Here is a 12,646-nt window from a genome sequence, read left to right as displayed (position 1 = left end):
CACTAGTGCGTGCTGGCCCACCAGGGAAGCCCTGGGATGCCGGGCTGTGCAGGGGTGCTCCAAGCCCACTTCAAAGATGGTTGAATGGGATGCGTTAACTTCCCCCTTTTCGCACAGCTGTGCCCTCCCAGCTCTGGGACAATCAGCTCTGGGACAATCAAAGACCACTGTCCATGGCCGATATTGAGGCTTATGTGTAGTGCTGCGGGAAAGATCTCCCGTCACACTGGGTTTCTTGGCACAGCTCTGGGCTGTGGGTCTGGCCCTGGGCAGGAGTGCCTCCCGCCTGCTGGGGAGATGGCTGCAAGGAATGTGGGTTTTTTTTCTCCTTTTGGCTCCCCTCTGCTCCTCTGGTCTCGAGACAATCAGCAGTGGGTGTGGAAAGGGGTATCCTCCATGCTAGACAACGAGGCATTAGCCCAGCCTGCTCCGGCCATGCTTCACTGTGCGGCTCTCCCTGTCATATCTGCAGCTGCTCCCAGGCTTTTTTTTTTTAAAGAAGTAGTCCATCTCCAAATGCCAGCCCACCGTTTCCCCACACTGCAGTGCAGCCACGGGACTTTCAGCCAACTCACTCACTCATTTCAGGATGCAGGCTCCTGGTTTCACCAAATGCATGTTCCCTGTGGAACCTTGTCTGGCTGGTACATTGCTGGAAGTGGTGTTCTGGGTCACTTTCTGGTTTTTATCTAGTATTTTTCACTGAGGTGTTTTTTTGCCCTGTCTCACCTAGCTGTCATCTTAGGTTCTCCCTGGGTTGTGTTTCAAAATGGCTTTCTCCAAAACATCTCTGGACTTCTGTCTTAGCTTCTCTCTTTCACCTCCTATGTGTCCTTGCTTCCTTCTCCCAGGGTGTTCTTCTCTAAGCATCTGGGGATCTTCTCTTAGCTTCTCTGGGGCAAACTATGGGCTTCATCTCTTAGCTTACCATCTCCAAATGTCCTTCTGTCTGCATCTCCAAGCATCTCTAAACATCAGCTTCTATTTGGTTTCTTGAGCTCTCTAAAGTAGTCCAGAAGACTAATAAAGACCCACCCTGAATGGGCAGGGGCCACAACTCCATGAAAACATTCAATCAAAAGGTTCAACCCAACAGGATTGGGATAAAGATCATGGCTCTTCTGGGGTCCATAATAAGATCACAAAGTAGAGGGAAAGGAACAGAGCTTTATAGGAGCAAATATTTTATACATTTATATGTTACTGTGTTGAGTTGTTCTTATTTTGTTGAGGGTTCTTGTATTAATATTCATAAGGGATATTGGGCTGTAGTGTTATTTTGTGCTGGATTTGTCTGGTTTTGGTATCAGGGTTATACTGACCTTGCAGACTGAATTGGGAAATGCTCCCTCTTTTTCTGTATGTTGGAAGATTTTGAGAAAGACTTGTGTCAATTCTTCTTTAAATTCTTATTAGAATTACCAGTGAAACCATCTGGGCCTGCATTGTTTTTTGGTGGGGAGGTGTTTTATCACTAATTCAATCTCTTTATTTGACATAGGTCTATCAAATATTCTATGTCTTCTTGAATCAGTTTTGGTAGTTTGTGCCTTTCCAGAAATATGTCCATTTCTTCTCAGTGTATAACCTGTCAGTATATGACTGTTTATACAATTCCCCTATACTCTTTTCTTTCTGAAATGTCAGTAGTGACATTCCCTCTTTCATTTCTGATTTTAGTAATTTGAATCTTCTCTCTTTATTTCTTGGTCATTCCAGCTAAAGTTTTGTCAATTTTGTTTATCTTTTCAAAGAATGTACTTTAGAAATCTCAAATTTTCTGTATTGATTTTCCATTCTCTGTTTCAATTTTTCCACTCTAGTCTTTATTATTTTCTTCCTTCTACTTGACTTAAGTTTAGTTTGCTCTTCTTTGTAAAGGGTTTGAAGATGGAAGTATAAGTTATAGATAGGATTTTTCTTCTTTATAATATAGGTATTTATAGCTATATATTTCTGTGTGAGCACTGCTTTTGCTGTATCCCCCACATTTGTTAGGCTGTGTTTTCATTTTCATTCATCTCAAAGTATTGTTTAATTTTCCTTGTGATTTCATATTTGACTAACTGGTTGTTTAAGAGTGTGTTGTTTAATTCCCACATGTTTAAGAATTTTCCAGTTTTTCTTCTGTTCTTGATCCCTAGGCTCATTTCACTGTGGTCGAGAAGATAATTCGAATCATTTCAATATTTTAAAATTTATTGATACTACTTTTATGGCCAAACGTATGGTCTATCCCTGCATAGTGTTCCATGTGTACTTGAGAAAAATATTCTGCTATTGGGATTTGAATGTTCTATAGATGTCTCTTAGGGTTTTGGGGGTTTATAAAGCTGTTTGTGTAATTTGTATTTCTTTGTTAATCTTCTGTCTCAGTGTTCTATCCATGTTGAAAGTGGAGTTATACAGTATTCAACTATTATTGTTGAATTGTTCAATCAGTTTTGCTTCATGTAATTTGGGATCTCTATTGTTAGATGCAGATCTGTGTATATTTAATACATTATTCTTATTGGATTGTCTCTTTTACCATTATGAAGTGTCCTTCATTGCTTGTAGTTCGTAGTATTAATTCTTGCCTTAAAGTCTATTTTGTCTAGTATGAGTATAGCCACTCCATCTCTACTTGTGTTAACTGTTTGCATGGTATACGTTCTTTCATCTATTTACTTTCAATCTATCTGTGCATTTTTAAACCAAATTTTGTTTCTTGTAGATAACATTTCATTGATCATGTTATTTCATCCATTCTGCCAGACTTGGCATTTTGATTGGAATATTCAATCTATTAGCTTTTAAAATAATTACTTATAAGATAGTATTTATGTCTTCCACTTGCTATTTTTTTTCCACGTCAGTATCTTTTATTTCTCGTATATAGGATAAGCCCATCATCACAGCTTTTTGATTATTGCTTTAAAAATGTATATATTTACAGATTATTTATTAGATATATAATGTAGAATTTCTAGTATATATGTAGGTATAGAGGGAAGATTTATTTTGGCCATTTTGTGTTTTTTCAATATGCCATAAGATATAGTTCCTCTATCTCCCCATTACTGCCTTCTTTTGCATTAAATAGTTGTTTTCTTGGATACCTTTTATTTCCCTTGTCATTTCTTTTATTATATATTTTCAGTTATTTTCTTAGGGGTTGCCTTGGAGATTACTATTTGCTTCTTTTCTTAAAGCAATCTACTTCAAATTGACAGTGAATTAATTTCAATATTATACAAAATCTTTGCTCCTATAAAGCTCTGTTCCTTCTCCACTGCTTTGTGCTCTTATTATCACATAAATTACATTTGTATTCAGCAGCATAGTTTAATAGTTGTTGCTTTATGCAGTTGTCATCAAGAAAAAAAGTTACAAGGAAAAATGAATTTATAATTTAGTGCTGGTTTGAAGCTGTGAAGTACCCCAGCAGAGGCCAGTTCCCTTAGCCCATTCCTGTGAGTGGGACCTCTTAGGTTAGATTATTTCAATTTGAGATGTGATCCACCCCATTCAAGGTGGGCCTTAATCCTTTCACTGGAGTCTTTTATGAGAGGATAAAGGACAGAAAAAGCTGAGAGATTTCAGAGAGAAAAGCCCTCGGAGGAGCTGAGAGAGGCAGTCGCTGAAACCAGAAGCTGAAAGCAATGAAACCTGGGGGTGAAGGACCAGCAGATGCTGGCTATGCACCTTCCCTTGTGACAGAGGTGTCCCAGATGCTGTTGGCTTTCTTCAGAGTCCAGGTATCATCTCGTTGATGCCTTAATTTGGACATTTTAAGAACTAAGAACTGTGAATTGTAAGTTAATAAATCCCCATTGTAAATGCCAACTCACTTTTTTTTTTCTTTTTTGCATTCCAGCAGCTTTAGCAAGCTGAACCAGATTTTGGCACCAAGAAGTGGGGTGCTGAGTTTGCAAATGCCAAAAATACTCAAACAGCTTTATAAATGGATAAGGGAAAGATTCTGGAAAAATTGTGAGGTGCTTGATAGGAAAGGCCTAGATTTCTTAGATCAGACTGTTGGTAGAAATATGGATGCTAAAGGTACATCCAATGAGGACTTGGACTGCAATGATGAATGTATCACTGCAAACCAGAAAGAAGGTTATCATTTTTTTAAAAGTGGCGGAATTTGGCAAAATTGAGTCCTGGTGTTGGATGGAAGGCAGAATTTGAAAGTGAGGAGCTTGGATTCTTAGTTGAAGAGATTTCCAAATTAAAAGTGGGACAGTGTCCTGGCTTCTCCTTGCAGCTTATAGTAAATTGTGAGAGGAAAGGGATAAGCTGAGAACTGAACACTTGGGTACAAAGAAACCACAAATTGATAGTTCAGACAATTCTGAGCTTTCAGAAAATGAGTCCCAGAGAATATGGCCCCATGTGAGGAGTTAGCCAAACCCGAAACAAGTCAGTCATTTCAGTACAAGTCATGATTGGAAATGCAGCTATCCGGAAAGGATTTGTGGAAAGTCCTATCATCTGATGGTTGGGACCCCAGTGTGCTGTATGTGAAACCAATGAGTTTTTGTGTTTTTCTGTTTTTGTTTTTTCTTTGCAAGATCTGAATGAACCACTGCAAGCCTGGACTAAAAGGGATGAAAAAGGGACAGATTGATGGAAGAGTGACATCAAAGACAGAGCTATGGAAGCTAAGGTGTGGAGCCACGAAATCTCAGGCCAGGAATGTGGACCCATGAACATGGAAAGGGTGAGTTTGTCTTGGAGCTTGCAGAGGGTGGCCCTTCTACCCCATTGTTCAGGAAGATGCCTGGGGGATTGAGGCGAGCTTAGTTGCCCTGTTGTCCAGGAAGAGTGATGCTGCCCCAGGCTTCAGAGAGGGTGGAGCACATTCCCCAGGGACTGGAAAGAGCCTGGCCACCACCCCACTGTTCTAGGGTGATGGAGCCTGTGCCCCAGAGATGGAAGCCAGTTCTGCTATCATCCAGATGCTTGAGGAGGATGGGGCTGAGAGCATGATCATCTCTCCAAGGTCTGGAGATGTTGGAGCCCTCACCCCAGTGTTTGGAAAGAGCAGGGCTGTGGGCAAGCCCTTGGAGAGGGTTGGACTGCCACTATCTCAAGCCCAGAGGAGAAAAGGTCATTCTATAGATGACTCTCAGACCTTAAAATCTAATGAAGTATGCCCTGCAGATTTTTAGAACTGTTTGGAACTGATGACCCCTGTTTTCCTTCCAATTTCTCCCTATGGAAATGGGAACATTCACTCTATGTCTGTCCCTACTTTGTATATTGGAAGCAGATAACTCATTCTAAGTTTCACAGGTCCACAGCCAGAAGGGAATTTGCTCTAGGACAGAACATGCCTGTGACTGATTTTGATGAGACTTTGTAGCTAATATTGTTAATGAAATGATTTAAGACTTTTATGATATTGTGATGGAATGAATGCACTTTGCATATGAAAAGAACATGTCTTTGTTGGGTACAGAGGGTGTGCTGGTTTGAATCTGTTATGTACCCCAGAAAAGCCATGTTCTTTTAATCCATTCCTGTGGATGCAGACCTATTGTGGATGGGACCTTTTGGGTAGGTTAATTCAATTGAGATGTGACCCAGTCCATTCAAGGTGGGTCTTAATTCTTTTACTGAGGTCCTTTGTGGTAGGGTAGAGAACAGAAAAAGCCAAGAGAGCTCAGACAAAAAGCCCCCAGAGCTGAAAGAGGAAGTCACTGAAACCAGAAGCTAAAAGCAATGGTTTGGGGGATCAAAGGAGAGGCAAATGCTGGCCATGTGCCTTCCCATGTGACAGAGGTGTACCAGATGTCAGCAGCCTGTCTTCAGAGTCCAGATATTATCTTGTTGATGCCTTAATTTGGATATTTTCATAGCCTAAGAATTGTAAGTTATAATGCATTCTGGTATCTTTAGCAAATCAAAACAACTGTCTTATATACTTATCTGCATAGTTTCCTTTCCTGGTGCTTTTTATTTCTCCATGAGGATTCTAGCTACTGTCTAATGTACTTTCATTTCAGCTGAAGGACTCTCTTTAGTAATTCTTGTAGGGCAGTTTTTCTAGTGACCAATTCTCTCAAGTTTTATTTATCTGTGAATGTCTTAACTTTTACTTCATATTTGAAGGATAGTTATGTCGAATATAGAATTCTTGGTTGGCAGTGCTTTTCTTTCAGGACTTTGAATATATCATCCTGCTGCCTTCTGATTCCAGGGTTTCTGTTAATTTTATTGAGGATCCCTTGTACATGGTGAGTCACTTCTCTCTTGTTGCTTTCAAGATTCTTTCTCTGTTGTTTGATAGTTTCATTACGATGTGTTTAAGTGTGTATGTATTTGCCTATATCCTACTTGGATTATTTTGAGCTTCTGAGAATTGTTGACTAATATTTTTCATCAAAATTGGGAATTTTGCACTGATTCTTTATTCAAATATTCTTTCTGTCTCTTTATTTGTATCCTCTCTTTCTGGGACTTACATTATGTGTATGTTGATGTATTTAGTGGTGTTCCTCTGGTATCTGAGGCTCTTTCATTTTTCTTCAAATGATTTTTCTTTCTTTTCCTCAGAACTGGATAATCTCAATTGACCTATCTTCAAATTCGTGGTTCTTTCCTGTGCCATTTCAAATTCCCTCTAGTGGCTTTTAAAATTATTGTACTTTTCAAGTCCAGAATTTCTATGTGGTCTTTTATCTAATTTCTATCTCCATATTGATATTGCCTATTTTGTGAGACACCAATCTCATGGTTTCTTTTAGTTCTTGAGACATAATTTCTTTTAGTTCTTTAAATACATTTAAAAGAGTTACTGTAGAATCTTTGTCTACTAAGTCCAATACCTGGGTTTCTTCTAGGACATTTCTATTAACTACTTCATTCCCTGTGTATGGGCATACTTTCCTGTTTCTTTGCATGTCTTAAATATTGTTGTTGGAACCTGGACATTCTGTGGCAATACTGGAAATCAGATTCCCCACACTCTTTCCAGGGTTTTGTTGTTGTTGTTCTTGCTGTTTCTGGTTGTTGTTCTTGCTCTTTGTTTGCTTAGTGACTTTCCTGAACCAATTCTGTGACGTCTGTATTCTTTTTGTCATGTAACCACTGAATTCTCTTAGCCTTTGCTTAAGAGCTCTGTGTGCTCAAATAAAGTTTTTCTGGTGAGTAAGGATCTCTATGCCTTCCTTCCTTCTCTCCCTTTCCTCATTCCTTCTTTCTTTCCGTTATTTTTTATTCTTAAAAATCAAGCAAACAAATATATTCTGCATAGCAGGCACTGTGATGGGCACAGAGAATCAGAAATGAATAAGATACAGTCCTGGTTGAGTAGCTCACAGTGTAGCAGCACAGACAGAAAGGAAGTCAAATGACTATAATCCAAAGTGATTAGTATTGTAATAAACATGTGTGGGGAGTCCTCAGGATTAGCCAAGTACTTTTGGGGATTCATCTCCTGCTGCCTTGGTGTATTGACATGTTGTCATTTGGTTTCACTCAGGAGTGGTTGAGATTAGGTCAGTGGCCTGTAAGAACTGACATGGGCATGCATTAGGAAAACAGATCAGAGCCCAACCTCTGTGCAGGCGCATCTTGTCCAAGTGGACCACTGAGAAGGACTCATGGAACCCAGGAGGCAGACGAGTCCCCCACAAGAAGGGGGAAATGAAGCTGATGTCTGAGGACATATAGGGCTGCTAGAAGGGTCCAGAAAAACATTTTTATCAATAGCACTGGTTATGGAGTCAGATAGTCATGGCACTGTTTCCTTGTTTCTTCAGGTGATATCTCTACTCAGGTTGGAAGATAGGTATTTGGGGGAGAGAAAGCTTTAGTTTTACGAACAAACAATGGGCCATAGATATTAGGGTTGAAATCAGAGATGGAAGTAAGAAATGAACCTACATTTAATGAATGATGTGTCAGTATTAATTAACTCTGTATTGTTTTTAAGAATTTCAAGAGTAGTTCAGAGAATAGTGATTCATTTTGAGTAGTATAACCAGGGGAATTTAGCTGAAAGGTGAATTATAATTGATCAAGGTGAATAATTGATAGATTTATAGTGTTGATTGTGTATACCTGACACAATGCAATTGATGTGATTAAATAATATCTGCACAAATTTCACTTAAATAAATAGAGCTTTCCTAATGCATTTTGTTATAACACTAGAGAAGTGTTCCCTTCTGAAATATAATCACACATAAGAATAGGACAGAAATTTTATATAACACATACAAGTTAAAAGGATAGCTTTTGATAAAACATTATGTACTAAATTTGTCTGTGTATCCTGCTACATGATGTCTTATGGTTGTGGCTGTCTGCTCTGAGATGCTCAAACATGGTAGATCCACTAGAAAGGAAGCTCCCCCTCTGAATAGTTTCTGTATCTTTCTTGTTCTCTATTTTATTCCGAGGACCTAGAGTTGTGTCTGTACAAAGTAGTTACTCATAAAATATTTTTCAAAATCAATGAGTTCTTCATTGTTGAGTCCTGGCCTTGGTTGGAGTGGTTTCCTGATGAGAATTCGGGCACTCACCACCCATTGAGCTCTTACCTATTTGGCTCCATTATTAAAGGAAACATCATAAACTGCATAACTTCTGGCTTTTGTTGACTGTCTTGGTGTCCAGGCCCAAAGTTTACTGGTTGGTTCAAATTGTATTTCTTCTCCCTCGTAAGTGGACTCACCGATGGCAGGAATTGTTGGACACTGTGCATTGAGAACTTGAACTTGCTAGACACTTCTGAGCTACCAAGCCTTATTCTGTTGTCCTTGGCAGGTTACGGGCTTTTATTCTTCAAAGGTTGTGCCATTTCTCTGGTAGCTGCTGTGTAGTTAGGAATGTGGCCTCTGAATCCCAATCACTCTCCCCCTGTGGTACTTGGTTTCTGCAAGCAGGCCCGCATGAGGCAGTCCCATGTGAGTCTGTGGGTTTCGTGGCTCTGGGTCCACTTTCCCTCATGAGAGGCTGATCAAAGTCTCACACACACGGCAGCAACTTTGATCTCACAGGCAAGGCTGTCCTCCATGAACAATTCCTAAGGCATATTTTCCCCACGACTCAATACTGTGTTCCATGGTAGAATCCTACTCAAGAAAATTCAGATTTTGAGTGAAAAGTAGCACACAGTAATGAATCTGAACATGAAAGCCATGGTTCCTTCCTCACTCAATTGTGTTGAGCTGGAGAGTGGATCAGACCTGGTGAGAATATATCTTACCAGAAAAATTCTTTAGTGTTTCTGTTGTTGTTTTAAATTTATCACAAAGATTTTAGAAAGTCTGTACCTTTGGATGCTGAAGTGAAAATAAATTACGATTCTTCTTCCTCTGCTTTGTCTTGGTTTGGTAAAACTGATGAAATGCCAGAAATAGATTGCTTATAATAATGGGGATTTATTAGCTGACAAGTTTACAGTTCTAAGTCCATGAAAATGGCCAAGTTAAGACATCAACAGGATGAGACCTTCTCTGAAGACCGGCTATCAGTGAGCATGGGCTCCTCCATCACATGGGAAGGCACATGGGGACATTTGCTGGTCCTTCTGTTCTCTCCTGGATTTTGTTGCTTCCAGCTTCTGACTTCAGGGGCTCCCTTTCTCAACTTCTCTGGGGCTCCTTCTGTGTGCCTCTCTGAAATTCATCTCTTAGCTTCTCTGTGTGCCTTATCCTCTTATAAAGGACTCCAGTATGAGGATTAAGACCCACATTGAATGAGGCAGGTCTCAATTGAAATAATGCAATCAAAAGGTCCTACCCATAATAGGCCTACACACAGAGGAATGGATTAAATTTAAGAACATGCTTTCCTAGAGTCCATAATACTTCCAACCCATCTGACAACATAAATACCACCATAAAAAGACCTAACAAACTCCTATAGTTTCTTATCTAAACCTAGGATTTTATATTCAAGGGTAACATTGTGCCTGACCAGAGAGAGCACATTTTCAGCCATGTGGGAGGGGCAAAGTGAAATGACAAGTGATCAATCACAAATGCTGATGAGGAGAAGCTTTATTTATCACAGGTTCAGGCACAGCCATGGACACTGACACTTATCCGCAGGTGCAGGGGTGAGGGAAATAGGAAGATCCTGAATATCAGACAGGAAGACACTGTGCTCAGAACCCTGCATGGGAACATCCCCACAGCTCAGCCTGTGAAAGCCAGAATAGGGCATCTGGGGAAGGAGGCATCAGGTGGGAGTGATCCTTGGAGCTTTGGGTCTTTGATTCCTTGAAAATGGCTTGTCTCAGCTGCACTTCCCAGCTCAGCAGCAGCCCCCAGAGCTGTGGCTACAGCCAGAGCCCCCGGACTGTCCACTGCCACTGTCACAGGCCTCGGAGCTCTGGCGCCGGCATCGGTGGGATCTGCGGCGCCTGTGGTGGCTCAGGCAGCAGCCGCCCTCGGAGCTGTGGCCACAGCCGGAAGAGACGGGAGGCAAACACTGTGCTGGGCTCTTTGGGGGGCACTTGGGTGAGGGGCACTTGGGAGGGGTCTGGCACTGCTGCGGGTTCTGCTGGCAGGACATCTCGGCAGGAGTTGAGCAGCCCTGGACAAAACAAAAGCAACTTGTGAATTCAGAACCTGCAGTCCAGTGTCTCCTGTCTCAAGGTTTCCTAGACCCCTCGCTTCTATGATCAGCTGTTTCCTGAACCAAGAGCTGCAGGAGGGAGAGACTGAGTTGCAGTTAGTTTGATCGTGCACAATGCCTAGCACTTTGCTCTCCACCCAGGGAAGAATGCTGCTGATCTAACTGGGCATCCAAGTTTTCGCATCTCAAAGGAAACACAGGGATGAACCCATCTGCCAAGAGCATTCCACAGGATTTACAGGAAACGTGTGCAATGTGAGACCATGAACAGAAGGATTGGAGGGAACCCCGAGCTCCTGTGGCCCTTGCAGATAACTGAGTCCCTGTTTCCTCACCCTCACTTCCCCCACTGCTATCTTCTGTGGACCTATTTGTGCTGTTTCCTTTCCAGACCTTCTGCTTCCCTTCCCTCTGCTATGACCTTAGTGGTCCTTTCCTGACACTGATGGACACTCACCGGATGCAGAGGAGGCAGGAGAAGGCTGTTCCTCAGGAGGCTGTGGATGAGGAGCCCAGGGCAGGAGCCCTTTTATCCTGTGCTGGGTTGGTGATGCACAGCCCGAGCATGCTGCTGCTTTCCCAACCAGGGGCAGGGTGCCAGCCTGTCACATGCCTAGGAGGAGGCTTCCAGCTTTTTCCTGGGACTTAAATAACATCCAAGTAATGTTGTTTTACCTGGAAGCTTGATGAGTGTGCACATAGCTACCACTGGAAATCTCCTCTCCATTTTCCTTCCTTCTTAGTTTTTTCATTCCTTCATCATCCCTTCTTCCCACTCACATTTCTTGGTGTAGATCGTGTCCCACTGCTTTTCTGGAAATAGGGGTGACTATGACAGAATTCTGTTCTTGAGTTTCTTTGTCTAACAGTAGAAACACACAAATAGACAAATAAATGAATCATAAAACAAATCCCATATGATAAATGTTGTAATATAATGTTCATAAAGTCCCCAGTCTACCCCAAAGACCATGGCCTTGAGATATAATCAACTATTGCTCCCAAGCTCCTGACAAAGAGATGTGTTGGGGAGCGATGGGAGAATGGTGCCAGAGCCCTGTCTGGTGGAAGTGAAGTCCCTGGATATCCTCACGTCTTCTGGGCACTAGCATGGAGTTTCTGTGCAAGTTTGTCTTCATAGACCAATAGGTAAATTGAACAGAGCTGAAAATTTCTACAGGTTGTATTTTGTAAATTCATCAAACTGGAAACATTTTGCCAATTTGAATTTATTATATCATGCTAGATTCAAAGAAAATTATAATTGGGATTATTGAAAAACATTAATAATCCATATGTAAGTTGAGTAATTTTTGCCATTAATATGATATAATATCATGCATTTATATTTTCTTAGGGATAAAAATGTTCCTGGCCTATTACTAAATGGTATAAAGCAGAATATAAAGCAGTACACAGTTTCTTAAATGATATTTTGAATGAAACCCTTTTATAGTGAATTTGCCTTATTATTTTATGAGCTTTTAAACCTGAGGGACTGACTTCCTTGTCTTTAGACAAATTTCATTTTTCTCACTTCATTCTAAAACTCACCCACACCAGAACAAAGAGAATTCATCAATTGTTTTAAGTCCCTGAAAGGAAAGGACTTGTACTGGGCCTCAGGAGTGCTAACTCAGGATGGTGATGGCAGAGACAGTGGGAGAAGGCATTTATGCGTTCACTGGCATTCTCCAGTCTCCAGAACGAGGTTCTTGACACACACACATCCCACCCACTCAGTGTGGGCATACTTTGAATCTCAGCCTCATTTCACTTTTGGTGGTTATTTCCTTCCTATTATGGAGAGCCCTACAACTAGATATTGAGCTATAAAGGAAAAATTATGAATGATGAAAATGAACACCGTTTATCATGCCAGACTCGGTGGTGAGGATAAAGAGGGAGAAAATAGCAGAAACACATTTCTATTTTCATCTGCTTTGCTGGATATGGCAAGCTTTAGACAACACTACCAGGATTGGGTTATTTTCTCTCCTTACTTACACAAAGTCATAGTTTACAACTGTTGTCCTGATGTAATTACTCAACAGTGTCTTGGTTT

The 12,646-nt window shown here is 41.0% G+C and overlaps 1 protein-coding gene across 1 annotated transcript; it reads right to left on the bottom strand.

Moving 5' to 3' along the window:
• Positions 1 to 10,257: 10,257 nt before the first annotated feature.
• On the bottom strand, positions 10,258 to 10,518 carry LOC119517606 (late cornified envelope protein 3C-like). Its single transcript, XM_037814464.1, has one exon. It carries the CDS (start codon positions 10,516 to 10,518, stop codon positions 10,258 to 10,260), a length of 261 nt encoding a protein of 86 aa, XP_037670392.1.
• Between the last annotated feature and the right edge of the window lie 2,128 nt (positions 10,519 to 12,646).

The sequence above is a fragment of the Choloepus didactylus genome, chromosome 2 (assembly GCF_015220235.1).
Source record: "Choloepus didactylus isolate mChoDid1 chromosome 2, mChoDid1.pri, whole genome shotgun sequence".
Classification (NCBI taxonomy): Eukaryota; Metazoa; Chordata; class Mammalia; order Pilosa; family Megalonychidae; genus Choloepus; species Choloepus didactylus.
Note: the sequence above shows the minus strand (reverse complement) of the source record. Positions and strands in the feature narration are given on the sequence as shown.